Source organism: Anomaloglossus baeobatrachus, chromosome 5 (genome assembly GCF_048569485.1).
Source record: "Anomaloglossus baeobatrachus isolate aAnoBae1 chromosome 5, aAnoBae1.hap1, whole genome shotgun sequence".
Taxonomy (NCBI): Eukaryota; Metazoa; Chordata; class Amphibia; order Anura; family Aromobatidae; genus Anomaloglossus; species Anomaloglossus baeobatrachus.
The window spans coordinates 549,135,092-549,161,926 of NC_134357.1; the positions used below are offsets into that span (position 1 = coordinate 549,135,092).

The 26,835-nt window shown below is 46.3% G+C and overlaps 1 protein-coding gene across 1 annotated transcript in view; it reads right to left on the reverse strand.

Moving 5' to 3' along the window:
• The window catches only part of LOC142312279 (uncharacterized), a 172,771-nt gene that overhangs the window by 34,856 nt on the left and 111,080 nt on the right, over window positions 1-26,835 (reverse strand). The window contains exon 7 of the mRNA XM_075351213.1: window positions 24,045-24,890. Within this exon, the coding sequence (XP_075207328.1) occupies window positions 24,045-24,890 (846 nt within the window). The remainder of the gene's footprint in view (window positions 1-24,044; window positions 24,891-26,835) is intronic.

Genomic DNA, 26,835 nt, shown 5'->3' on the forward strand with positions numbered 1-26,835 from the left:
GAGGGGGAGTGAGGCGGGGGACATTACCCCTGCCCCTCTCCCTCCCCAGCCTGAGAATACCGGGCCGCCGCTGTGTGCTTACCTCGGCTGGAAGGTAAATATGCAGCGGAGCCCACGTTCTTTTTTTCCTATATTTCCGTTTTCTTTCTATGTGTGTTCTATGTGTTCTGTGTCTATGTGATCTATGTGTCTGTGATGTCTGTGTCTGTGATCTGTGTGTGTGTTTACTGTGCACGGCTTCCTCTTCCTGTAATGACATCACTTCCCTGCAAAACCGCAAGCAAGTGATGCACATTACCGGAGGTAAACCGCAAAATACCGCAGGGAATAACGCAGGAAAACGCAGTGAACCGCACAGAATTTGCTTCCTGCGTTATTCCCTGCGGGATTTCTTGATTAACATTGAGTCAATGGAGAGAAATCCCGCAGCGACGTGCGGAAAAGAAGTGACATGCACTTGTTTTTGCTGCGGGATTCCCGCAGCAAAACACGCAGCTGTCAAATTCCGCCCAGTGCGCACAGGATTTTTTTTCTCCATAGGATTTGCTGGTGATTCACTGCAGAGATGTTATGAACATTTTCTGCAGCGAAACATGCAGCAAATCCGCGGCAAAATCCGCGAAAAATCCGGTAAGTGCGCACATAGCCTTAAGCTCTTCCTTTAATTTGTTGAAATCAGCTTTCCTAAAATTCCAGGTTTTAGCATTTCCCCTTTGAAATGTTCTATTGAATATTACGTTGAAGCTTACTATATTATGATCGCTGGTGCCCAAGTGCTCCCGGATCTGTAGATCTGAAATTGTCTCCGGTCTATTTGACAGGACCAGATCTAGCTAATTATCTCCCCTTGTTGGTTCATCTACCATCTGAGAGAGGCAATTGTCTTGAATAGTAGATAAGAATTTACAGCTTTTAGCACAACCAGAAGATTCTATGTCCCACTGAATGTCTGGATAGTTGAAATCCCCCATAATAAGAACCCGATTATTATTATTAGCTGCCTTTTCAATTTGTTCCAGCATTTCACCCTCTATTTGTTCAGGTATGTTAGGAGGCTTATAGCAAACTCCAATTAGCATTTTTCCATTATTCCCCTCCCCATGTACATTTACCCATACTGACTCTACATTGTTGCAGTTCCCCCCAATATCATCCGGATGTCCCATCCCCCTCTAATCCTTCATTGACCCCTACCGTCTCCCTGTCTCTATCTGCTCTATCCCCTTTTTTGCTCCACTTCCCTCCCTCCCCCCAGATGCTAGTTTAAAAGCTCCTCCATCCGTCTGACCATTTTCTCCCCCAGCACAGCTGCATCTTCCCCATTGAGGTGCACCCGTCCCTACCGTAGAGCCTGTAGCCGACTGAGAAGTCGGCCCAGTTCTCCATGAACCTGAACCCTTCCTTCCTGCACCAATTTCTAAGCCACGTATTTATCTCCCTAAGCTCCTGCTGTCTTTCTAGTGACGCTTGTGGCACCACCGGTAGTATTTCTGAAAACACCACCTTGGAGGTCCTGGACTTCAGCTTCTCTCCTAGTTCCCTAACTTTGTCATTAGTACCAATGTGCACCATAACTGCTGGGTTTTCCCCAGCCCCACCCAGCAATCTGTCTATCCGATCCGCAATATGCCGAACCCGAGCACCCGGCAGAAAACACACTGTTCGGCATTCACGGTCTCGGCGACAGATGACCCTGTCTGTCCGCCTAATTATAGAGTCCCCTACCACCAACATCTGTCTGGGCTTTGCTGCACTCCTATTTCTTTCCTTCCTACAGCAGTTGTTTTTCTAGTTGCTAGGAGCAACGTCCTGCTGTAGTGACCCTAGTCCTGGCCCTTCATTCCTAATATCAGCCAAACAGGCATATTTACTAGGTTGTGCCAGGTCAGGACTAGGCTCCCTGACACTTTTCCCCCTACCTCTTCTTCTAACTATGACCCAGCTACCTACCTCTGGGTCCTGATGTTCCCCACTTCCACCCTCCTTCATAGCACTGGCCCCAGCCAGAGAAAGCTCAGTGAGCTCTAAACTCCTCTCCAGGTTTGCAATGCCCCTGAGTGTTGCAAGCTGCTTATTTAGATCAGTTACCTTGTCTTCCAAATACGCAACATGCTTGCATCGAGTGCAGACATATTCACCCTCGAACGGCTGCTCAAGGCATGCATTCATCTGACAAGATACACACCTGGTAGCACCTATTAAATGGGAATAAACGTTAAAGTAGAAAAACAAGAAAAAAAAGAAAAAAAAACAATGGAAAACCTATAAGGATAAATTCAAACTATGTTCTTGTGTCAAACTATGAAATTGTGTTTAAACTATGCCGCACTTATCTTCAATCCCCGCACTTTGCTTTAGTACCTCGCACGCTGTGTATTATGTATGCAGAGCGGAGCCGTGTGTGTGATGTGTATGGAGCGGCGTCCTGTGTATTATGTATGCAGAGCGGAGCCGTGTGTGTGATGTGTATGGAGCAGAGCCGTGTGTATTATGTATGCAGAGCGGAGCCGTGTGTGTGATGTGTATGGAGCAGAGCCGTGTGTATTATGTATGCAGAGCGGAGCAGTGTGTGTGATGTGTATGGAGCGGAGCCATGTGTATTATGTATGCAGAGCGGAGCCGTGTGTGTGATGTGTATGGAGCAGAGCCGTGTGTATTATGTATGCAGAGCGGAGCAGTGTGTGTGATGTGTATGGAGCGGAGCCATGTGCATTATGTGTACAGAGCGGAGCAATGTGTGTGATGTGTATGGAGCGGAGCCATGTGTATTATGTATGCAGAGCGGAGCAGTGTGTGTGATGTGTATGGAGCGGAGCCATGTGCATTATGTGTACAGAGCGGAGCAATGTGTATGGAGCGGAGCCATGTGTATTATGTGTACAGAGCGGATCAGTGTGTGTGATGTGTATGGAGCAGCGTCCTGTGTATTATGTATGCAGAGCGGAGCAGTGTGTGTGATGTGTATGGAGCGGCGTCCTGTGTATTATGTGTGCAGTGCGGAGCAGTGTGTGTGATGTGTATGGAGCAGCGTCTTGTGTATTATGTATGCAGAGCAGAGCCGTGTATGTGATGTGTATGGAGCGGAGCCATGTGTATTATGTATGCAGAGCGGAGCCGTGTGTGTGATGTGTATGGAGCGGAGCCGTGTGTATTATTTGTGCAGAGCGGAGCCGTGTGTGTGATGTGTATGGAGCGGAGCCGTGTGTATTATTTGTGCAGAGCGGAGCCATGTGTATTATGTATGCAGAGCGGAGCCGTGAGTGTGATGTGTATGGAGTGGCGTGCTGTGTATTATGTATGCAGAGTGAAGCCGTGTGTGTGTGACTTGTGTCATGACCTCCCTCTCTGGAGCTGCAGTCACCAGTATAAGCCACCTCATCTGTCTAAAGTGAATACAACCCCCAGTTAGTAAATCTCCAACTCTGTATTAATCCCCCCAGACCAGTAGCGTAGCTAGCGGGGGGACAGAGGGTGCGGCCGCCCCGGGCCCAGTGCTCAGAGGGGGCCCACCTGGAGCTGCGATACCATTAACTATATCAGCGTGCACAGCGCGCGCCGATATAGTTAACCTCTGCAGCAGTGCGGAGGAGACATGATCTCCCTGCACTGCTGCTGATAATAGCGCTCACGCAGGACACAGAGTCCCAGCGTGGTGATGTCATCGCTCAGCGCCGGGCAGGGGCTGCTATTGTAGAGGGCCGGCCACCTGCTGCATAATATCATTATAACACATACGGCCGCATGGTACAGGAGACACGGCCGCTCGCAGTGAGTGCACAGTGCGCGGCCATGTGTGTTATAATGACGTCATGCAGCGCGCGCTGCCTCCATCCAGCCGAGGAGCATCTGACAAGGGTTGCGTCTACATCCCAGTGGCTAGGAGCTGCCTGGGCAGTGGGTGTGACCGGCTTTGTTAGTGGGCGTGGCCATGTTTCCTCCCTCTCCACCTGCGCCCCCCTGCACCCCCCATCTGGAGGTCTTACCTCAGACCCCCTCTTCTATTAACCCCTTCACGACCGGCCGATTTTTCGCTTTCCGTTTTTTTTTTTTCGCCATTCTTTTTCTGAGAGACGTAACTTTTTTATTTTTCAGTCAATATGGTCACGTGAGGGCTCATTTTTTACGGAACGAGCTGTACTTTTAAATGAAACCATCAGTTTTACCATATAGTGTACTGGAAAACGGCAAAAAAATTCCAAATGCAAAAAAAGTGCAATAGCACTATGGTTTTTGAGATATTTTATTCACTGTGTTCACTATATGGTAAAACTGATGTGTGTGTGTGATGCCTCAGGTCAGTGCGAGTTCGTAGACACCAAACATGTATAGGTTTACTTTTAGGAAGAGGGGATGGTAGAGCCTGATTGTGTGGACCTCAAAAGAAGGGAATGCCAGTGATAGAGCTGGGGGATGACCCGGAAGGTACATTGTGTTGACAGGAGTAAGCCGACTCCACCACCATGTCTATTCTCGGGTCTCGGTGAATGGGAAAAGTGTAAGCCACTATGAGAAATGGCAACAGGGGAAGCAGTGTCAGAATCCTAAATCCAGGTTTCAGTGAGGGTCAGCAGATTAAGGCCCCTTTCACACGTCAGTGATTCTGGTACGTTTGTGCTTTTTTTTAAACGTACCAGAATCACGGACATACGCAGACCCATTATAATGAATGGGTTTGCTCACACGTCAGTGATTTGTCACTGCACGTGTCTCCGTGCAGCGTACCCGCGTGTGCGTGATTGCTGCACGGAGACATGTCCATTTTTTCTGGCATCACTGATGTTCCACGGACCACGCAGTGGTGTGGTCCATGAAACACGTGCCAGAAAAAAACGTACTTTTAAAATAAAAAACATTTTAACTCACCCGGCGTCCAGCGATGTCCTCTGCAGCCCGTCCTCCCTGCTGCTTCTAAGCCGGCTGATTACTGTCGCGCATATTCATTATGCGCGACACAGCCGACCCGGAAGCAGCTCCTGCAGGGGTCACCGCCGGCCGGATGCTGCGTTGCGGGAGCGATCAGCACCATGGACAGCGGGAGCGGGCGCAGGTGAGTGAATCTCTAAGTGCAATCACGGGCCACGGAGAACGGAGCTCGGATTGCACTTAGACAACCCATGTGTGCCGTGATTTTCGGCACACGCAGGGACATGTGCGTGTTTTACACGCCAGTGAAAAACGTCTGTGTTTTTCACTGACGTGTGAAACGGGCCTAAGAGAGTATTGAGAACGAAGTGTGGATGTAAGGAAGCTTGTTAAATACAGACCATGGATTCCAAAAAGCACAATTAACCCCTTCACGACCGGCCGATTTTTCGCTTTCCTTTTTTTTTTCGCCATTCTTTTTCTGAGAGACGTAACGTTTTTTATTTTTCAGTCAATATGGTCATGTGAGGGCTCATTTTTTGTGGAACGAGCTGTACTTTTCAATGAAACCATAGGTTTTACCATATAGTGTACTGGAAAATGGCAAACAAATTCCAAATGCAGAAAAATTGCAAAAAAAGTGTGATAGCACTATTTTTTTTGAGATATTTTATTCACTGTGTTCACTGTATGGTAAAACTGATGTGTGGGTGTGATGCCTCAGGTCAGTGCGAGTTCGTAGACCCAAACATGTATAGGTTTACTTTTATATAAGGGGTTAAAAAAAATTCGGAAGTTTGTCTGAAAAAAGTGGCGCACGTTTTACGCCATATTCCGTGACCCGTAGCGTTCTCATTTTTCGGGATCTATAGCTCAGTGATGGCTTATTCTTTGCGTCTCGAGCTGACGTTTTTAACGGTACCATTTTTGCGCAGATGCTACGTTTTGATCGCCTCTTATTGCATTTTGCGCAAAAGTTGTGGCGACAAAAAAACGTTGTTTTGGCGTTTGGAATTTTTTTGCCGCTACGCCGTATACTGACCAGATTAATTGATTTTATATTTTGATAGATCGGGCGTTTCTGAACGCCGCGATACCAAAAGTGTGTATATTTTTTAATTTTTTTAACCCTTTAATTTTCAATGGGGCGAATGGGGGGTGATTTGAACTTTTAGGTTTTTTTTAACTTTTTTTTTTTTTTTAATTTTTTAAAACGTTTTTTTAACTTTTTTTTTTTAAATTTTACTAGTCCCCCTAGGGGGCTATTGCGATCAGCAATCCGATCGCTCTGCAGTATCTGCTTATCACAGCTACACAGCTGTAAACAGCAGATACGCTCTCTTTCTCTTTTGCTGTGCAGCGGGCATAGTGAAAGTGAAAGCAAGTCATGTGTAGTACAGGAGTCATCACATGACCCTGTGCTACCATGACAACTATCGGAATTCACGTGATCGCGTCATGTGACTTCCGGTATCGGGCGGTAAGTAAATGTTTACCGCGATCGCGCTTATAATGGCGCTGTCACGTATTGACAGCGCCATTTAAGGGGTTAATCGGCACGAGCAGATAACGATTCTGCTCGTGCCTAGCAGGCATACATCTCAGCTGTGAAAATCAGCTGAGATGTGCGCCGATCGCGGCATGCTGCCACCGGAGGACCGCGGGCAGTAACATTATGACATTTAGGGCGTAATTTTACTGCCCGCGGTCGTTAAGGGGTTAAAAACAACTCCAGGACACCTGGAGTTTCTGTTATCAGCTGCGTTGCTGATGCCCCGCCCCTTCTGATCACATGGACGTGACACGCCGTGGCGTCACCACAGGTCCTTTAGCCTAGAGGGATTTACCATGAAACAAGTCTGTGGCTGCACGGGAGAAAAGTGTCCCCAATCATCAAAAGTAAAAGCCCCCAGTATGTGAGTGTGTGTATAGGATTGTGTCTCTATATATGTATGATTATGTGTATGAGTATGTGAATGTTTTCAAATATGTATACGCTTCTATGTGACTATATCTGTATATGCGTCTGTATATATATATGTGTGTGTGTGTATACGGCTGTACACAGGGGTGTGTATGTGTATACGGCTGTACGCAGGTGTCTGTATGTGTATACGGCTGTACGCAGGTGTCTGTATGTGTATACGGCTGTACGCAGGTGTCTGTATGTGTATACGGCTGTACGCAGGTGTCTGTATACAGCTGTACGCAGGGGTGTGTATGTATATACGGCTATACGCAGGTGTCTGTGTATACGGCTGTACGCAGGTGTCTGTATGTGTATACGGCTGTACGCAGGTGTCTGTGTAAACGGCTGTACGCTGGGGGGTGTGTGTGTACGGCTGTACGCAGGGGTGTGTGTGTATACGGCTGTACGCAGGGGTGTGTATGTGTATAAGGCTGTACGCAGTGGTGTGTATGTGTATACGGCTGTACGCAGGGGTGTGTATGTGTATACGGCTGTACGCAGGGGTGTGTATGTATATACGGCTGTACGCAGGTGTCTGTGTATACGGCTGTACGCAGGTGTCTGTATGTGTATACGGCTGTACGCAGGTGTCTGTGTATACAGCTGTACGCAAGTGTCTGTATACGGCTGTACGCAGGGGTGTGTGTATATACGGCTGTACCCAGGTGTCTGTATGTATATACGGCTGTACGCAGGTGTCGGTATGAATATACGGCTGTACGCAGGTGTCGGTGTATACGGCTGTACGCAGGGGTGTGTATGTGTATACGGCTGTACGCAGGGGTGTGTATGTGTATACGGCTGTACGCAGGGGTGTGTATGTGTATACGGCTGTACGCAGGGGTGTGTATGTGTATACGGCTGTACGCAGGGGTCTGTATGGAGCTATAGGCCCATCATACTGTGTATAGGGGAGGTGTAGAGGTATCATATTGTGTATAGGGGAGCCACGGGAACATCATACTGTGTATAGGGGAGGTATAAGGGCTTCATACTGTGTATAGACGAACTGTACATGGGAGGGACATTATTAAATATTAAGAGGACACTTAGGAACCATTACTGTTATAGGGGTACTCACGGTATTGTGACCGTCAAAGGCACATTGGGGGCTCTATTACTTTCTAGGAACAATATGTGGGCACTTTTCTAGGGCACTTACACAGGTCATTAATATTTTCTAGGGGGAAATGTTACAATTTAGAGGGCACAAATGAGGCATTTTACCATGTAAAGGGCACAGTGGTGGCATTAATATGTGGGGGGCACAGTGGTGGCATTATTACCATGTGGGGACATAGTGGTGGCATTATGTGGGGTCACAGTGGGGGCATTATTATGTGGGGGCACAGTGGTGGCATTAATATGTGGGGGGCACAGTGGTGGCATTATTATGTGGAGGCACAGTGGTGGCATTATTACCATGTGGGGGCACAGTGGTGGCATTATTATGTGGGAGGCACAGTGGTGACATTATTATGTGGGAGGCACAGTGGTGTCATTATTATGTGGGAGGCACAGTGGTGGCATTATTTTGTGGGAGGCACAGTGGTGACATTATTATGTGGGAGGCACAGTGGTGGCATTATGTGGGAGGCACAGTGGTGACATTATTATGTGAGGGCACAGTGGTGGCATTATTATGTGGGAGGCACAGTGGTGGCATTATGTGGGAGGCACAGTGGTGGCATTATGTGGGAGGCACAGTGGTGGCATTATTATGTGGAGGCACAGTGGTGGCATTATTATGTGGAGGCACAGTGGTGGCATTATTATGTGGGAGGCACAGTGGTTACATTATGTGGGAGGCACAGTGGTGGCATTATTATGTGGGAGGCACAGTGGTGGCATTATTATGTGGAGGCAAAGTGGTGGCATTATTATGTGGGGGCACAGTGGTGGCATTATGTGGGGGCACAGTGGTGGCATTATTATGTGGGGGCACAATGGTGGCATTATTATGTGGAGGCACAGTGGTGGTATTATTATGTGGAGGCACAGTGGTAGCATTATTATGTGGGAGGCACAGTGGTGGCATTATTATGTGGAGGCACAGTGGTGGCATTATGTGGGAGGCACAGTAGTGGCATTATTACCATGTGGGGACACAGTGGTGGCATTACTATGTGGGGGGCACAGTGGTGGCATTACTATGTGGGGGGCACAGTGGTGGCATTATGTGGAGGCACAGTGGTGGCATTATTATGTGGAGGCACAGTGGTGGCATTATTATGTGGGAGGCACAGTGGTGGCATTATTATGTGGGGGCACAGTGGTGGCATTACTATGTGAGGGCACAGTGGTGGCATTATTATGTGGAGGCACAGTGGTGGAATTATTATGTGGGAGGCACAGTGGTGGCATTATTATGTGGGAGGCACAGTGGTGGCATTATTATGTGGAGGCAAAGTGGTGGCATTATTATGTGGGGGCACAGTGGTGGCATTATGTGGGGGCACAGTGGTGGCATTATTATGTGGGGGCACAATGGTGGCATTATTATGTGGAGGCACAGTGGTGGTATTATTATGTGGAGGCACAGTGGTAGCATTATTATGTGGGAGGCACAGTGGTCGCATTATTATGTGGAGGCACAGTGGTGGCATTATTATGTGGGAGGCACAGTAGTGGCATTATTACCATGTGGGGACACAGTGGTGGCATTACTATGTGGGGGGCACAGTGGTGGCATTACTATGTGGGGGGCACAGTGGTGGCATTATGTGGAGGCACAGTGGTGGCATTATTATGTGGAGGCACAGTGGTGGCATTATTATGTGGGAGGCACAGTGGTGGCATTATTATGTGGGGGCACAGTGGTGGCATTACTATGTGAGGGCACAGTGGTGGCATTATTATGTGGAGGCACAGTGGTGGAATTATTATGTGGGAGGCACAGTGGTGGCATTATTACCATGTGGGGACACAGTGGGGGCATTATTATGTGAGGGCACAGTGGTGGCATTATTATGTGGAGGCACAGTGGTGGCATTATTACCATGTGGGGGCACAGTGGTGGCATTATTATGTGGGAGGCACAGTGGTGACATTATTATGTGGGAGGCACAGTGGTGTCATTATTATGTGGGAGGCACAGTGGTGGCATTATGTGGGAGGCACAGTGGTGACATTATTATGTGAGGGCACAGTGGTGGCATTATTATGTGGGAGGCACAGTGGTGGCATTATGTGGGAGGCACAGTGGTGACATTATTATGTGAGGGCACAGTGGTGGCATTATTATGTGGGAGGCACAGTGGTGGCATTATGTGGGAGGCACAGTGGTGGCATTATTATGTGAGGGCACAGTGGTGGCATTATTATGTGGAGGCACAGTGGTGGCATTATTACCATGTGGGGGCACAGTGGTGGCATTATTATGTGGGAGGCACAGTGGTGGCATTATTATGTGGAGGCACAGTGGTGGCATTATTACCATGTGGGGGCACAGTGGTGGCATTATTACCATGTGGGGGCACAGTGGTGGCATTATTATGTGGGAGGCACAGTGGTGACATTATTATGTGGGAGGCACAGTGGTGGCATTATGCGGGAGGCACAGTGGTGACATTATTATGTGAGGGCACAGTGGTGGCATTATTATGTGGGAGGCACAGTGGTGGCATTATGTGGGAGGCACAGTGGTGGCATTATGTGGGAGGCACAGTGGTGGCATTATTATGTGGAGGCACAGTGGTGGCATTATTATGTGGGAGGCACAGTGGTGGCATTATTATGTGGGAGGCACAGTGGTGACATTATGTGGGAGGCACAGTGGTGGCATTATTATGTGGGAGGCACAGTGGTGGCATTATTATGTGGAGGCACAGTGGTGGCATTATTATGTGGGAGGCACAGTGGTGACATTATTATGTGAGGGCACAGTGGTGGCAGTATTATGTGGGAGGCACAGTGGTGGCATTATTATGTGGGAGGCACAGTGGTGGCATTATTATGTGGAGGCACAGTGGTGGCATTATTATGTGGGAGGCACAGTAGTGGCATTATTACCATGTGGGGACACAGTGGTGGCATTACTATGTGGGGGGGGGGGCACAGTGGTGGCATTATGTGGAGGCACAGTGGTGGCATTATTATGTGGGAGGCACAGTGGTGGCATTATTATGTGGAGGCACAGTGGTGGCATTATTATGTGGGAGGCACAGTAGTGGCATTATTACCATGTGGGGACACAGTGGTGGCATTACTATGTGGGGGGCACAGTGGTGGCATTACTATGTGGGGGGCACAGTGGTGGCATTACTATGTGGGGGGCACAGTGGTGGCATTATGTGGAGGCACAGTGGTGGCATTATTATGTGGAGGCACAGTGGTGGCATTATTATGTGGGAGGCACAGTGGTGGCATTATTATGTGGGGGCACAGTGGTGGCATTACTATGTGAGGGCACAGTGGTGGCATTATTATGTGGAGGCACAGTGGTGGAATTATTATGTGGGAGGCACAGTGGTGGCATTATTACCATGTGGGGACACAGTGGGGGCATTATTATGTGAGGGCACAGTGGTGGCATTATTATGTGGAGGCACAGTGGTGGCATTATTACCATGTGGGGGCACAGTGGTGGCATTATTATGTGGGAGGCACAGTGGTGACATTATTATGTGGGAGGCACAGTGGTGTCATTATTATGTGGGAGGCACAGTGGTGGCATTATGTGGGAGGCACAGTGGTGACATTATTATGTGAGGGCACAGTGGTGGCATTATTATGTGGGAGGCACAGTGGTGGCATTATGTGGGAGGCACAGTGGTGACATTATTATGTGAGGGCACAGTGGTGGCATTATTATGTGGGAGGCACAGTGGTGGCATTATGTGGGAGGCACAGTGGTGGCATTATTATGTGAGGGCACAGTGGTGGCATTATTATGTGGAGGCACAGTGGTGGCATTATTACCATGTGGGGGCACAGTGGTGGCATTATTATGTGGGAGGCACAGTGGTGGCATTATTATGTGGAGGCACAGTGGTGGCATTATTACCATGTGGGGGCACAGTGGTGGCATTATTACCATGTGGGGGCACAGTGGTGGCATTATTATGTGGGAGGCACAGTGGTGACATTATTATGTGGGAGGCACAGTGGTGGCATTATGCGGGAGGCACAGTGGTGACATTATTATGTGAGGGCACAGTGGTGGCATTATTATGTGGGAGGCACAGTGGTGGCATTATGTGGGAGGCACAGTGGTGGCATTATGTGGGAGGCACAGTGGTGGCATTATTATGTGGAGGCACAGTGGTGGCATTATTATGTGGGAGGCACAGTGGTGGCATTATTATGTGGGAGGCACAGTGGTGACATTATGTGGGAGGCACAGTGGTGGCATTATTATGTGGGAGGCACAGTGGTGGCATTATTATGTGGAGGCACAGTGGTGGCATTATTATGTGGGAGGCACAGTGGTGATATTATTATGTGAGGGCACAGTGGTGGCAGTATTATGTGGGAGGCACAGTGGTGGCATTATTATGTGGGAGGCACAGTGGTGGCATTATTATGTGGAGGCACAGTGGTGGCATTATTATGTGGGAGGCACAGTAGTGGCATTATTACCATGTGGGGACACAGTGGTGGCATTACTATGTGGGGGGGGGCACAGTGGTGGCATTATGTGGAGGCACAGTGGTGGCATTATTATGTGGGAGGCACAGTGGTGGCATTATTATGTGGGGGCACAGTGGTGGCATTACTATGTGAGGGCACAGTGGTGGCATTATTATGTGGAGGCACAGTGGTGGAATTATTATGTGGGAGGCACAGTGGTGGCATTATTACCATGTGGGGACACAGTGGGGGCATTATTATGTGAGGGCACAGTGGTGGCATTATTATGTGGAGGCACAGTGGTGGCATTATTATGTGGGAGGCACAGTGGTGGCATTATTATGTGGAAGGCACAGTGGTGGCATTATGTGGAGGCACAGTGGTGGCAATATTATGTGGGGGCACAGTGGTGGCATTATTTCCATGTGGGGACACAGTGGTGGCATTATGTGGGGTCACAGTGGGGTCATTATTATGTGGGGGCACAGTGGTGGCATTACTATGTGGGGGGCACAATGGTGGCATTATGTGGAGGCACAGTGGTGGCATTATGTGGAGGCACAGTGGTGGCATTATGTGGGAGGCACAGTGGTGGCATTATTACCATGTGGGGACACAGTGGTGGCATTACTATGTGGGGGGCACAGTGGTGGCATTATGTGGAGGCACAGTGGTGGCATTATTATGTGGAGGCACAGTGGTGGCATTATTATGTGGGAGGCACAGTGGTGGCATTATTATGTGGGGGCACAGTGGTGGCATTACTATGTGAGGGCACATTGGTGGCATTATTATGTGGAGGCACAGTGGTGAAATTATTATGTGGGAAGCACAGTGGTGGTATTATTACCATGTGGGGACACAGTGGAGGCATTATTACCATGTGGGGACACAGTGGGGGCATTATGTGGAGGCACAGTGGTAGCATTATTATGTGGGAGGCACAGTGGTGGCATTATTATGTGGGGGCACAGTGGTGGCATTATGTGGGGGCACAGTGGTGGCATTATTATGTGGGGGCACAATGGTGGCATTATTATGTGGGAGGCATAGTGGTGACATTATTATGTGAGGGCACAGTGGTGGCATTATTATGTGGGAGGCACAGTGGTGGCATTATTATGTGGGAGGCACAGTGGTGGCATTATTATGTGGAGGCACAGTGGTGGCATTATTATGTGGGAGGCACAGTAGTGGCATTATTACCATGTGGGGACACAGTGGTGGCATTACTATGTGGGGGGCACAGTGATGGCATTACTATGTGGAGGCACAGTGGTGGCATTATTATGTGGGAGGCACAGTGGTGGCATTATGTGGAGGCACAGTGGTGGCATTATTATGTGGAGGCACAGTGGTGGCATTATTATGTGGGAGGCACAGTGGTGGCATTATTATGTGGGGGCACAGTGGTGGCATTACTATGTGAGGGCACAGTGGTGGCATTATTATGTGGAGGCACAGTGGTGGAATTATTATGTGGGAGGCACAGTGGTGGCATTATTACCATGTGGGGACACAGTGGGGGCATTATTATGTGAGGGCACAGTGGTGGCATTATTATGTGGAGGCACAGTGGTGGCATTATTACCATATGGGGGCACAGTGGTGGCATTATTATGTGGGAGGCACAGTGGTGACATTATTATGTGGGAGGCACAGTGGTTTCATTATTATGTGGGAGGCACAGTGGTGGCATTATGTGGGAGGCACAGTGGTGACATTATTATGTGAGGGCACAGTGGTGGCATTATTATGTGGGAGGCACAGTGGTGGCATTATGTGGGAGGCACAGTGGTGACATTATTATGTGAGGGCACAGTGGTGGCATTATTATGTGGGAGGCACAGTGGTGGCATTATGTGGGAGGCACAGTGGTGGCATTATTATGTGAGGGCACAGTGGTGGCATTATTATGTGGAGGCACAGTGGTGGCATTATTACCATGTGGGGGCACAGTGGTGGCATTATTATGTGGGAGGCACAGTGGTGGCATTATTATGTGGAGGCACAGTGGTGGCATTATTACCATGTGGGGGCACAGTGGTGGCATTATTACCATGTGGGGGCACAGTGGTGGCATTATTATGTGGGAGGCACAGTGGTGACATTATTATGTGGGAGGCACAGTGGTGGCATTATGCGGGAGGCACAGTGGTGACATTATTATGTGAGGGCACAGTGGTGGCATTATTATGTGGGAGGCACAGTGGTGGCATTATGTGGGAGGCACAGTGGTGGCATTATGTGGGAGGCACAGTGGTGGCATTATTATGTGGAGGCACAGTGGTGGCATTATTATGTGGGAGGCACAGTGGTGGCATTATTATGTGGGAGGCACAGTGGTGACATTATGTGGGAGGCACAGTGGTGGCATTATTATGTGGGAGGCACAGTGGTGGCATTATTATGTGGAGGCACAGTGGTGGCATTATTATGTGGGAGGCACAGTGGTGATATTATTATGTGAGGGCACAGTGGTGGCAGTATTATGTGGGAGGCACAGTGGTGGCATTATTATGTGGGAGGCACAGTGGTGGCATTATTATGTGGAGGCACAGTGGTGGCATTATTATGTGGGAGGCACAGTAGTGGCATTATTACCATGTGGGGACACAGTGGTGGCATTACTATGTGGGGGGGGGGGCACAGTGGTGGCATTATGTGGAGGCACAGTGGTGGCATTATTATGTGGGAGGCACAGTGGTGGCATTATTATGTGGGGGCACAGTGGTGGCATTACTATGTGAGGGCACAGTGGTGGCATTATTATGTGGAGGCACAGTGGTGGAATTATTATGTGGGAGGCACAGTGGTGGCATTATTACCATGTGGGGACACAGTGGGGGCATTATTATGTGAGGGCACAGTGGTGGCATTATTATGTGGAGGCACAGTGGTGGCATTATTATGTGGGAGGCACAGTGGTGGCATTATTATGTGGAAGGCACAGTGGTGGCATTATGTGGAGGCACAGTGGTGGCAATATTATGTGGGGGCACAGTGGTGGCATTATTTCCATGTGGGGACACAGTGGTGGCATTATGTGGGGTCACAGTGGGGTCATTATTATGTGGGGGCACAGTGGTGGCATTACTATGTGGGGGGCACAATGGTGGCATTATGTGGAGGCACAGTGGTGGCATTATGTGGAGGCACAGTGGTGGCATTATGTGGGAGGCACAGTGGTGGCATTATTACCATGTGGGGACACAGTGGTGGCATTATTACCATGTGGGGACACAGTGGGGGCATTATGTGGAGGCACAGTGGTAGCATTATTATGTGGGAGGCACAGTGGTGGCATTATTATGTGGGGGCACAGTGGTGGCATTATGTGGGGGCACAGTGGTGGCATTATTATGTGGGGGCACAATGGTGGCATTATTATGTGGGAGGCATAGTGGTGACATTATTATGTGAGGGCACAGTGGTGGCATTATTATGTGGGAGGCACAGTGGTGGCATTATTATGTGGGAGGCACAGTGGTGGCATTATTATGTGGAGGCACAGTGGTGGCATTATTATGTGGGAGGCACAGTAGTGGCATTATTACCATGTGGGGACACAGTGGTGGCATTACTATGTGGGGGGCACAGTGATGGCATTACTATGTGGAGGCACAGTGGTGGCATTATTATGTGGGAGGCACAGTGGTGGCATTATTATGTGGGGGCACAATGGTGGCATTATGTGGAGGCACAGTGGTGGCATTATTATGTGGAGGCACAGTGGTGGCATTATTATGTGGGAGGCACAGTGGTAGCATTATTATGTGGGGGCACAGTGGTGGCATTACTATGTGAGGGCACAGTGGTGGCATTATTATGTGGAGGCACAGTGGTGGCATTATTATGTGGGAGGCACAGTGGTGGCATTATTATGTGGAAGGCACAGTGGTGGCATTATGTGGAGGCACAGTGGTGGCAATATTATGTGGAGGCACAGTGGTGGCAATATTATGTGGGGGCACAGTGGTGGCATTATTTCCATGTGGGGACACAGTGGTGGCATTATGTGGGGTCACAGTGGGGTCATTATTATGTGGGGGCACAGTGGTGGCATTACTATGTGGGGGGCACAATGGTGGCATTATGTGGAGGCACAGTGGTGGCATTATGTGGAGGCACAGTGGTGGCATTATGTGGGAGGCACAGTGGTGGCATTATTACCATGTGGGGACACAGTGGTGGCATTACTATGTGGGGGGCACAGTGGTGGCATTATGTGGAGGCACAGTGGTGGCATTATTATGTGGAGGCACAGTGGTGGCATTATTATGTGGGAGGCACAGTGGTGGCATTATTATGTGGGGGCACAGTGGTGGCATTACTATGTGAGGGCACAGTGGTGGCATTATTATGTGGAGGCACAGTGGTGGAATTATTATGTGGGAGGCACAGTGGTGGAATTATTATGTGGGGGCACAGTGGTGGCATTACTATGTGAGGGCACAGTGGTGGCATTATTATGTGGAGGCACAGTGGTGGAATTATTATGTGGGAAGCACAATGGTGGCATTATTACCATGTGGGGACACAGTGGAGGCATTATTACCATGTGGGGACACAGTGGGGGCATTATGTGGAGGCACAGTGGTAGCATTATTATGTGGGAGGCACAGTGGTGACATTATTATGTGAGGGCACAGTGGTGGCATTATTATGTGGAGGCACAGTGGTGGAATTATGTGGAGGCACAGAGGTGGCATTATTATGTGGGAGGCACAGTGGTGGCATTATTATGTGGAAGGCACAGTGGTGGCATTATTATGTGGGAGGCACAGTGGTGGCATTATTATGTGGGAGGCACAGTGGTGGCATTATTATGTGGGAGGCACAGTGGTGGCATTATTATGTGGAGGCACAGTGGTGGCATTATTATGTGGGAGGCACAGTGGTGGCATTATGTGGGAGGCACAGTGGTGGCATTATTATGTGGAGGCACAGTGGTGGCATTATTTTGTGGGGGCACAGTGGTGGCATTATTACCATGTGGGGACACAGTGGTGGCTTTATTTGGGGTCACAGTGGGGGCATTATTATGTGGGGGCACAGTGGTGGCATTACTATGTGGGGGGCACAGTGGTGGCATTATGTGGAGGCACAGTGGTGGCATTATTATGTGCAGGCACAGTGGTTGCATTATTATGTGGGAGGCACAATGGTGGCATTATGTGGGGGCACAGTGGTGGCATTACTATGTGAGGGCACAGTGGTGGCATTATTATGTGGGAGGCATAGTGGTAGCATTATTATGTGGGAGGCACAGTGGTGGCATTATTACCATGTGGGGACACAGTGGGGGCATTATTATGTGGGAGGCACAGTGGTGGCATTATTATGTGGAGGCACAGTGGTGGCATTATTATGTGGGAGGCACAGTGGTGGCATTATGTGGGAGGCACAGTGGTGGCATTATTATGTGGAGGCACAGTGGTGGCATTATTATGTGGGGGCACAGTGGTGGCATTATTACCATGTGGGGACTCAGTGGGGGCATTATTATGTGGGGGCACAGTGGTGGCATTACTATGTGGGGGGCACAATGGTGGCATTATGGGGAGGCACAGTGGTGGCATTATTATGTGGAGGCACAGTGGTTGCATTATTATGTGGGAGGCACAATGGTGGCATTATGTGGGGGCACAGTGGTGGCATTACTATGTGAGGGCACAGTGGTGGCATTATTATGTGGGAGGCATAGTGGTAGCATTATTATGTGGGAGGCACAGTGGTGGCATTATTACCATGTGGGGACACAGTGGGGGCATTATTATGTGGGGGCACAGTGGGGGTATTATTATGTGGGGGCACAGTGGTGGCATTATTACCATGTGGGGACACAGTGGGGACATTATTATGTGGGGGCACAGTGGGGGCAGTATTATGTGGGGGCACAGTGGTGGCATGTGGAGGCACAGTGGTGGCATTACTATGTGGGAGGCACAGTGGTGGCATTATCATGCCAAAGCACAGTGGTGGCATTATTATGTGGAGGCACAGTGGTGGCATTACTATGTGGGGCAGTAAGAGGAGTCGTTTTTTGTGCCACACAGCAGGTGCAGTAATAGGGACACACACGGCAGCAGCGGCTCAGTATTGGGGCAGGATGAGGGGTTTGTGTGGGTTGGGATTAGATGGGGTCGGTGCTGGAAGTGTGAGGAGTCAAATATGTCTTTGTTGTAATTTCTGTAGATGACTTGTGGCTGGAAGAAGTTGTCATGTCGGTCTGGGCCAGATGGAAAACACAGAAAAGGTGAACAACTCCATCTGAAAGAACGTCAGCAGTAAGTCACCATCTATAACTGTACTATGATCTCTTGTATGTGCTGCAGCACCGATATCTACCACTATATAGTCACCATATAGCGGTAATATCAGTGTCATCTGCCGAGGTTCCACTATACCCACGGTTAGTCTGCGCCACCGTAGTTATCATGGTTACCTGGTAAGGGGCCCACTCAGATGTTTTGCCCCCCCCCCCGAGCTGAAACCTCAGCTACGCCACTGCCCCAGACCGTCCACACTGTAAGGGTGGGTGCACACAATCAGGACACGCTGCGTTCTGGACGTAATGTGTCCTCTCCTGCAAGGCTGTGAGTGCTCTCCGCAGTACACCACAGCTGCCCATGTCAACAATCAGAATTCGGGTAGCTGCGGACTCTCTTCTCCGAAAAGAAGCACAAAGGACATGGGAATTCTTTAAATACCAGCCAATATGCTTGTACTGTAAAACGCAGCATTTTGGACAAAGCAAAAATAAGTTGCATTCAAAACACTGTGAACCCTAAGGCCCCAATCCTACGATGAGTTTTTGACCCTGTAGATTTTATGCACGTATTGGATAATTCAGGTTACTTACATGTTTTTTTTGGTTTTTAGGTGCGTTTTTTTAATTTTTATATTTATCTTGTTTTTGAGGCTTCGATTTTCATTTCTTTTTAATTGTAATTTTTTTAAAATTATCTTCTTTGTTTTTGATGCTTCCTTGTATTTGGCTTTAACAAAGCTTTTTTGATAGTCATATGGAGAGTCCATGTGTTTTAATGTACTACAATGGGAAAAATGTGCACTTAAATCACCGTAGCCGCAAAAGAAACTGACAAGTTTATGAAGCTTAAAAAAAATCACCGTGGGCCGGAGATTTCTATAAATCCCATCCACTATGGAGGTTTTTTTTCTGTTTCTTTTCATAAATGAATGAAGCAAAGATAAAGAAACTTTGTAATCTCTGAAATTTTAGAGAAATCTTTTTTTTCCCCTTGTGGGACTGATCATTTGCTCTTAATAAGTCTACGGAGAGTAGAGGAGGCTTGAGATAGTATAGGCTAGCACAGACAAGCTGCAGCAAATTCACCTGAGAAGAGGCTCTGCTGCTAGATCTCACCTCTGCTCTCCACTGTCGATCAAGAAGCAGAGGGCAGTGTCGACAGCGATACCCCTACCAGTGCCCTTGCAAATCTGCACCAGAAACTGCGTACATTCACAGAATTATACAAATGTCTTGATTCTATCTTAGTTAACAACAACACTAGTCTGTCTAGTCTGAAAACTTTTGCTTCCGGAAAGAATCAGTGTGTGCCAAAACCAGTATCACGTGGGTGACAAGAAATTACACTCACCAAAACTATACGCCAGCTGTATATCGATATTACAAGTACCAAAATCTGATTACACTACATACACCCCATAAGGAGGGTCCATCCAAAACTCAGTAACTTGATTAAGGCCAAGGTTAAGGATTCTCCCTAATGTATTCTTCTACCTAGGCTCATGAAGAACACATTAATATCCACTAAATGACCAGTGAGCCAGTGTACAAACGTTCAGCTCACTGCTTAGCAGGAAAACCAGGTACCAGGATACAGTCAGGGCTTTCTCACCCTCTTGCCATAACACTGCACCTGGACCTAGAAAACCCCCCCTTTGAAATCTTCTCTCCTCGAAGACCAGGTTCCGAGACCTTATCAATCATCAAATGATTGGACACGTCACACATAGATGTATATTGCAGTCTCCTTACTGCCCCATAAACCGTTAACTTCTCGAAGTACAAGTTCCTCTTTTCAGAGCGACTGTCACAAGAAAAACAGCTGCTACTGTAATGTGAAAACTTCCTCTTTTCAGAGCAGCGACTATTTCCAGACAAACAGACAAGGACACACATTACGTTATTACATTATGCAGACGTTTTAAGAGATATTATGACTGGATTCGCCTAGGACTTTATCTCACAGAGATCAGTCGTTAGGTGTCTGGACTGGAGCAGCTGACAAGCCCCCTTCCCCCCAAGATGCAAACACACGCATTGAGTGAGGTAGGATAAGATAATGTTCTTACCTTTTTGTGGAGTTGCACAATCTCCTCTCTCATGTATTTGACTTTCGGAAAAGATGACAGCATGGCTGTCTGTCGTCCAGACATTACTTCCTAGCTTACGTTGGGCGCCATCTGTTAAGGGGGGCATAATTTAAGGTCATGCAATCCAAGTTGTGCATCATATCTTAAACCCGTCTGCATTCCAAATCATATGAGTCATTTTGTCAGCATGCATGCTATTGGATTCATCCACACTGGACCAGTGATGTGTACACGGAACTAGGTAGAAATATGACTGGTTTAATTGCAGAAGTTAAGACACATTTAAAGAGATCAGTTGGGTAAGCGCCAAAAATACGTAACACGTTTCCTATTGGGTAAATTGCAAAAAGAGCTTATTCTGAGATATATATATGTATGTGTTTCCTCATTTTATATTAAGCTAAATCAGCATGATTCACTTATTACCAGATAGTCCCATATGTGAGTACAGTTCAAACGCCATCTTGAGTCCTGTTTTTGGATATATTCATATAATTCTTAATACTCATAACCATTGATAACCATGTCCATAACATTTGGGGTCATGTATCGTGAGATTTTCGTAACAAGCTTCTTCCTTCCCTCAGCAAGAGCATTGAAGATTGTCATGCTAGAAGACCTACAATGACCAATGACCCAAAACACACAGCCAGGGCAACTAACAAGTTGCTATGTAAGAAGCATTTCAGGATTCTGGAGTGGCCTAGCCAGTTTCCAGACCTTAACCCAATAGAAAATATATCTTTTCTTTTTTTTTATTAAAGTTTTTTATTGAGGTTTTTACAAGAGTCGATAACATACATATACAAACATAAAACATCAAACAAAATTTCACAACATCAACTTATACATTAACTAAATAGGAGGAAAACAGTCAAATAACCTTTTTTTTTTTTTTTAAATTGCGTTCCATCCAATACCAATCAAATAGCATAATCATTTTATCTTTATAGCAAGGCCTTTCTGTCCTAGACCTACTCCCCATCTGGAGTTCCACTAAGCACTGGTGAAATATTCCCAAACTAAAAATACCTCATACTCTCATTTTCCTATTAGATCAAAACCTAACCAACTCTCTGGACGCCAACTCAGATTCGCTAATGCATGCTGCCCACAATTGTTAAACTTTATTAACAGTCCCCTCTTTTTTATATATGCTTTTTTTTCTACATTTAAGAACCAATGAACCTTATTGACATATTCCATTGTAGTCGGTCCCCTTACGTCTAAATAGTGTTTTGCTATCAGCTTCCATGCCAGGTATAGCATTTGCGCAACAGCCACTGTACCCACTTCGTTAGTTGGCACATCCCAATACACAGACCAAGGGGGGGTCTTCTTAATGACCACCATAAACATTCTGTTAATCAGGTCAGTTACTTTACCCCAATATCTTTCCAGTTTCGTACAGGACCACATCATATCAAATAAGTTAGCAATTTCCAGGCCACATCTAGGATATTTTGCATCCCCCCCCTTGCCCCAATCTTAAAAATTCTAGTGTCCTATACATGTTATGTATCAATTATAATTGGGAAAGTCTGAGTGCTTCTCTGAGTGACAGTACAAGGACTCTTTCCAAAATGTTCACCCACTGTCTCTCCTCTATGGAACCAGCTTTCCACTTTTCCTTTATTGTACTGATAGTTAAGTTTCAGAACCAGAGTTAACAGGGATCTAATACAATTGAGATATACCCCTGATGAGTCGGTTGAGTTACCTAGTGACTGAACAACCATATTCACCCGGACAATAACTGGATTCTTCCTTGTAAAATCTGCAGTGAACGCCTGCCTCAGCTGAAGATATTTGTAAAATACCTAGAGCACTTCTCCAGAAACCTTGTGTGCCAATTAGTGGCCCTGGATGCTATTGAAAGTCTCATACTTGCTGGAACCTTTTGGATTTATATTCATGGCTTGTAGTATGATGTTTAATTTGGGCTGTATCCTTTACCACGGGGTTCACTGATTGGTGATTTTTTTTTTTAGGTCTTCCTGTTCACCTAGTTCTTTGTTCTATTATATTATCTCTGGTAGTTTTTGTATTTATTTATTCCTCTTGCTATATAAAAATTGTATGTAATAAAAAATATTTCTACTTTTGCAAAGAGGTTGTCTCTGTGTATTTTTTTTTTTTTTTTACAATGGCCTTCACTACATATCCTCTTTTCCTCTGTGGTTGGTATCTTTGGAATTCTTGGGAGTAGTTTTTTGGCAATTCTTTATTATGGTCCCTGTATCTGCCCTTGTTCGTGTGTCTTAAGACCCTGGAGATAGTCAGGTGAGAGGTTCTTCAGCTGCTCCCTCAGGACGTGCAGCCTCTGTGCAGGTGCCAATAACTTCCTCTCCTGCTCTGCCCGATCACATAGATCAGTAGAAGAACAAGGAGAAAGAAGTTCTCTCAGTGATTGGGAAGGACACTGTCTCAGCGTTCTCAATCACAGGAAGCTTCCTCTGGATTAAAAGGCTATGTGCACAAGTGAGTATTTGTTTGCAGATAGTTTAACACAATTTCTGCATCTCTTGGAAGGAAAACACAGGCAAAAACGCTAAAAGAACTGACATGCTTCATGCATCTCATTGACTGCTGGCATAAAGAGTTGCTTGCAGTTTTATAAAAATGCACTTTGTATACACAACCTAAGAGGCATTCATGTTTTAGCAACATCTTTCTTTGTTAAAAGTGTGTTTTATAATCCAAAAATATGGTAAGTTCTAAAGTATTTTCCCTTATTTATTCATACAACTATCTGTTGTGTTATTTTTACACAGTTTGTCAATTAAATGTATAATTTGAATGAGTGTGAGTTATTTTTAAAAGTCAAGAAAATATGATTTCCCAGTAATTCACTTTTCACATTCTAGGTATGATAATGACTTCATCCTGTTGGGGATTTGTGATGTATCAGAAGGTACCATTTTCATTTAAAACATTTCACTCATTCAGAACATGAAAAAGGTTTCTCCCCAGAACTAGGAGTTCTTTAGTATGTAACAAGATGTGATTTCTGGATAAAACATTTTCCACATTTTGAACAGGAAAAGGGCTTCTCCCTTGTATGACTGCTCTGGTGACTAAAAAGAGCTGATTTCCTTACAAAACATTTCCCACATGCTAAACATGAATACGGCTTTTCCCCTTTGTGATTTTTTTTCTGGTGTCTACCAAGGTATATTTTCCACATTCTGAACATGAAAATGGCTGTTCTCTGTGTGGGATTTTTCATGTTTAAGAAGGTAACATTTGTGCTTGAAATATTTCCCAGATTCTGAACTTGAAAAAGGTTTCTCCCCTGTGTGAGATCTCAGATGTGTAATAAGAGTTGACTTCCGTGTAAAACATTTTCCACATTTTGAACATGAAAAAGGCTTTTCACCTGTGTGAGTTCTTTGGTGTGAATCAAGATGCGATTTCCGGTTAAAATATTTCCCACATTCTGAACATGAAAAAGGCTTCTCCCCTGTGTGAGTTCTTTGGTGTGTAACAAGATGTGGCTTCTGGTTAAAATATTTCCCACATTCAGAACATGAAAAAGGCTTTTCTCCTGTGTGAGTTCTTTGGTGACTAACAAGAACCGATTTATATCCAAAACATTTGCCACATTCTGCACATGAAAATGGCTTCTCCCCCGTGTGAGTTCTCTGGTGAATAACAAGATATGCTTTCTGTAGAAAACATTTCCCACATTCTAAACATGAATATGACTTTTCCCTAGTATGCATTCTCTCATGTTTAACAAGAACTGATTTAAGATTAAAACATTTTCCACACTTGAAACAAGAAAATCTCTTCTCTGTGTGAATTTTTTGATGTTTAACCAATGATGTTTCGAGGAGAAATCTATTTCCACTTTCTGAACATGAAATTGGCTTCTTTAAATTAAAAGAAGTTTGTTTTTCAATGCCTTCTTTGTGACATTTATTTGTCTTAGTAGTATGTAATGATTCAGAAGAGACAAAATATTTTATAGGATCAAATGATAGATCTTTTCTGTGTAGGGATGATGGGATATCTGCAGTAATGACTTTCACTTCAATTGTATCTTGTGTGATATCAAGTTCTTCTGATTTATAAATTGAAGATGTCAGTTGTCCTTCTGCTCTCGTAATACAGTCATCTGCTAAAAATAAAACCAGTTATTTTTTTAATAAAATATCCTCAAAATTCATATTTTTGAACATTTCTACTTAAAATGTGCATAGAAACTGTAAGTTATGTAGTAAAATAGAATTATTCACTAAGACAATGACTGCTCACAGGCTTATAGAAGACCTCATGGCATGAACCAGTTGAGCATGGTATTCAACTGTTTATTTCTTATGACTCCCCAATATTGGAATAAAAAGTCACCAACAAATGTTAGTTAGACAAATATGATGCCAATAAAAACTACTACCCATCCCACAAAAAGAAGCCTCCACTCAGTTCCATCTTTTGTCAATGGAAAAACAGAGGGTTTCCACATTATTAGTGAATCTAAGGCTCTTGAAAAATGACATGGCTTCCATAAACCAGTCCAGAAAAACTACATTTTTTTCAAAGTCAAATCTCCATTTCGCTTTCCTGTGTGCCCAAATTACATTTAGCATCCATGTAGTTTGCATTGCTGCACTAAAAAGAGCCCACTGAATTTGCGGTGTGTCTCTCCTGGAGCACCATCTGGGAACTGAGTTAGGTAATAAAATCGGATATTTGCAATTTTCACTCTCCAACATCCACTGCATGCTAATTCCTGTAAATTGCCTGTGAAGTCAAAATAGTCAGAACAACTCTGGAGAAATTCACAGATATATAATTTCCAAAATGGAGTCATTTTATGGCCTTTACTGTTCTTATTTTCTGCCATTCTGTCACATTAGGGATTCAGGAAATGGTGTGTCACATCTTCTCTGAAATCTTCTCCAGCGATATCTGCTTCTGTCACTAGGCAAGGCTTTATTCATTCTGCCAGTGAGCTGGTGATTGAGATGTCAGAAACAGAACCTCTGGGCGGCGTAGCCTATGGCCAGTCACCAAGATTAAGGTGGCTGGAACCCATAGTAAGGGTACGCTCACACGAGTGTATGACTCAGACGAGTGTAATGCGAGAAAATCTCGCATTACAGTCAGACCAATGTTAGTCAATGAGGGAGAGCAGACGATCAGCTTTTTTTCTCATACAGAATCTGGATGAGTGAAAAGTCGCAGCATGCTGCAATTGCCAGCGAGAGACATGTCACTCACACCCATACAAGTCTATGTGTGTAAAGCTGGGTTTACACACTGCAACATCTCAAACGACATCGCTGTAACGTCACCGGTTTTGTGACGCAATAGCGATGTTTGCGATGTTGCAGTGTGTGAAACCTATCAGCGACCCGGCCCCTGCTGTGAAGTTGTAATCGTTACAAATCGTTCAGGACCATTCCTAGGTCCTTTGTTTCCCACTGTGCAGCATGCATCGCTGGAAAGTTTCAGTGTGTGAAAGACTTTGCAGAGACTTTGTTAGCAACTTCCCTTTCAAAAGACTGTTTATCAACGTCCCCAACAACCAGCTAGGTCGCTCTGCAGGTCCGGATCGCTGTTGAGTTGTTGGCCAGGTTTGCCTGTTTGACAGCTCACCAGCGACTTAGCAGAGACTTAGGGAGGTCGCTGTTACAGCACAAAACCGGTGACGTTACAGCGATGTCCTTTGCGATGTTGCAGTGTGTAAACCCAGCTTAAGTGAAACATCGGACTGCACTCAGATGATATTCAAGTGCAGTGCGATATACCCACAGGCTGACAATGGGGGAGATAAGGAGATTAATCCCTCCCTCTCCTCTGCAGCTGTGATCCAATATCCAATCACAGTTGCATGACACTCGGCTCGTGTTTTCAGCACAATGGAAGCAGAGGGTCATTAGTATCCGATACACTCGCATTGGATGCCATGGCTAACATTCAGTCTAGCAGTACAAGTGTGTGTACTGTCCAGCTGGAGTAATCAGTTGTCTGCTACAACCAAGTAAAACTATGGAGAAATTCACTGATGGTTAAAATGTCCAAAATGGAGTCCCTTTATGGGACTTTCTACTGCTCTGATT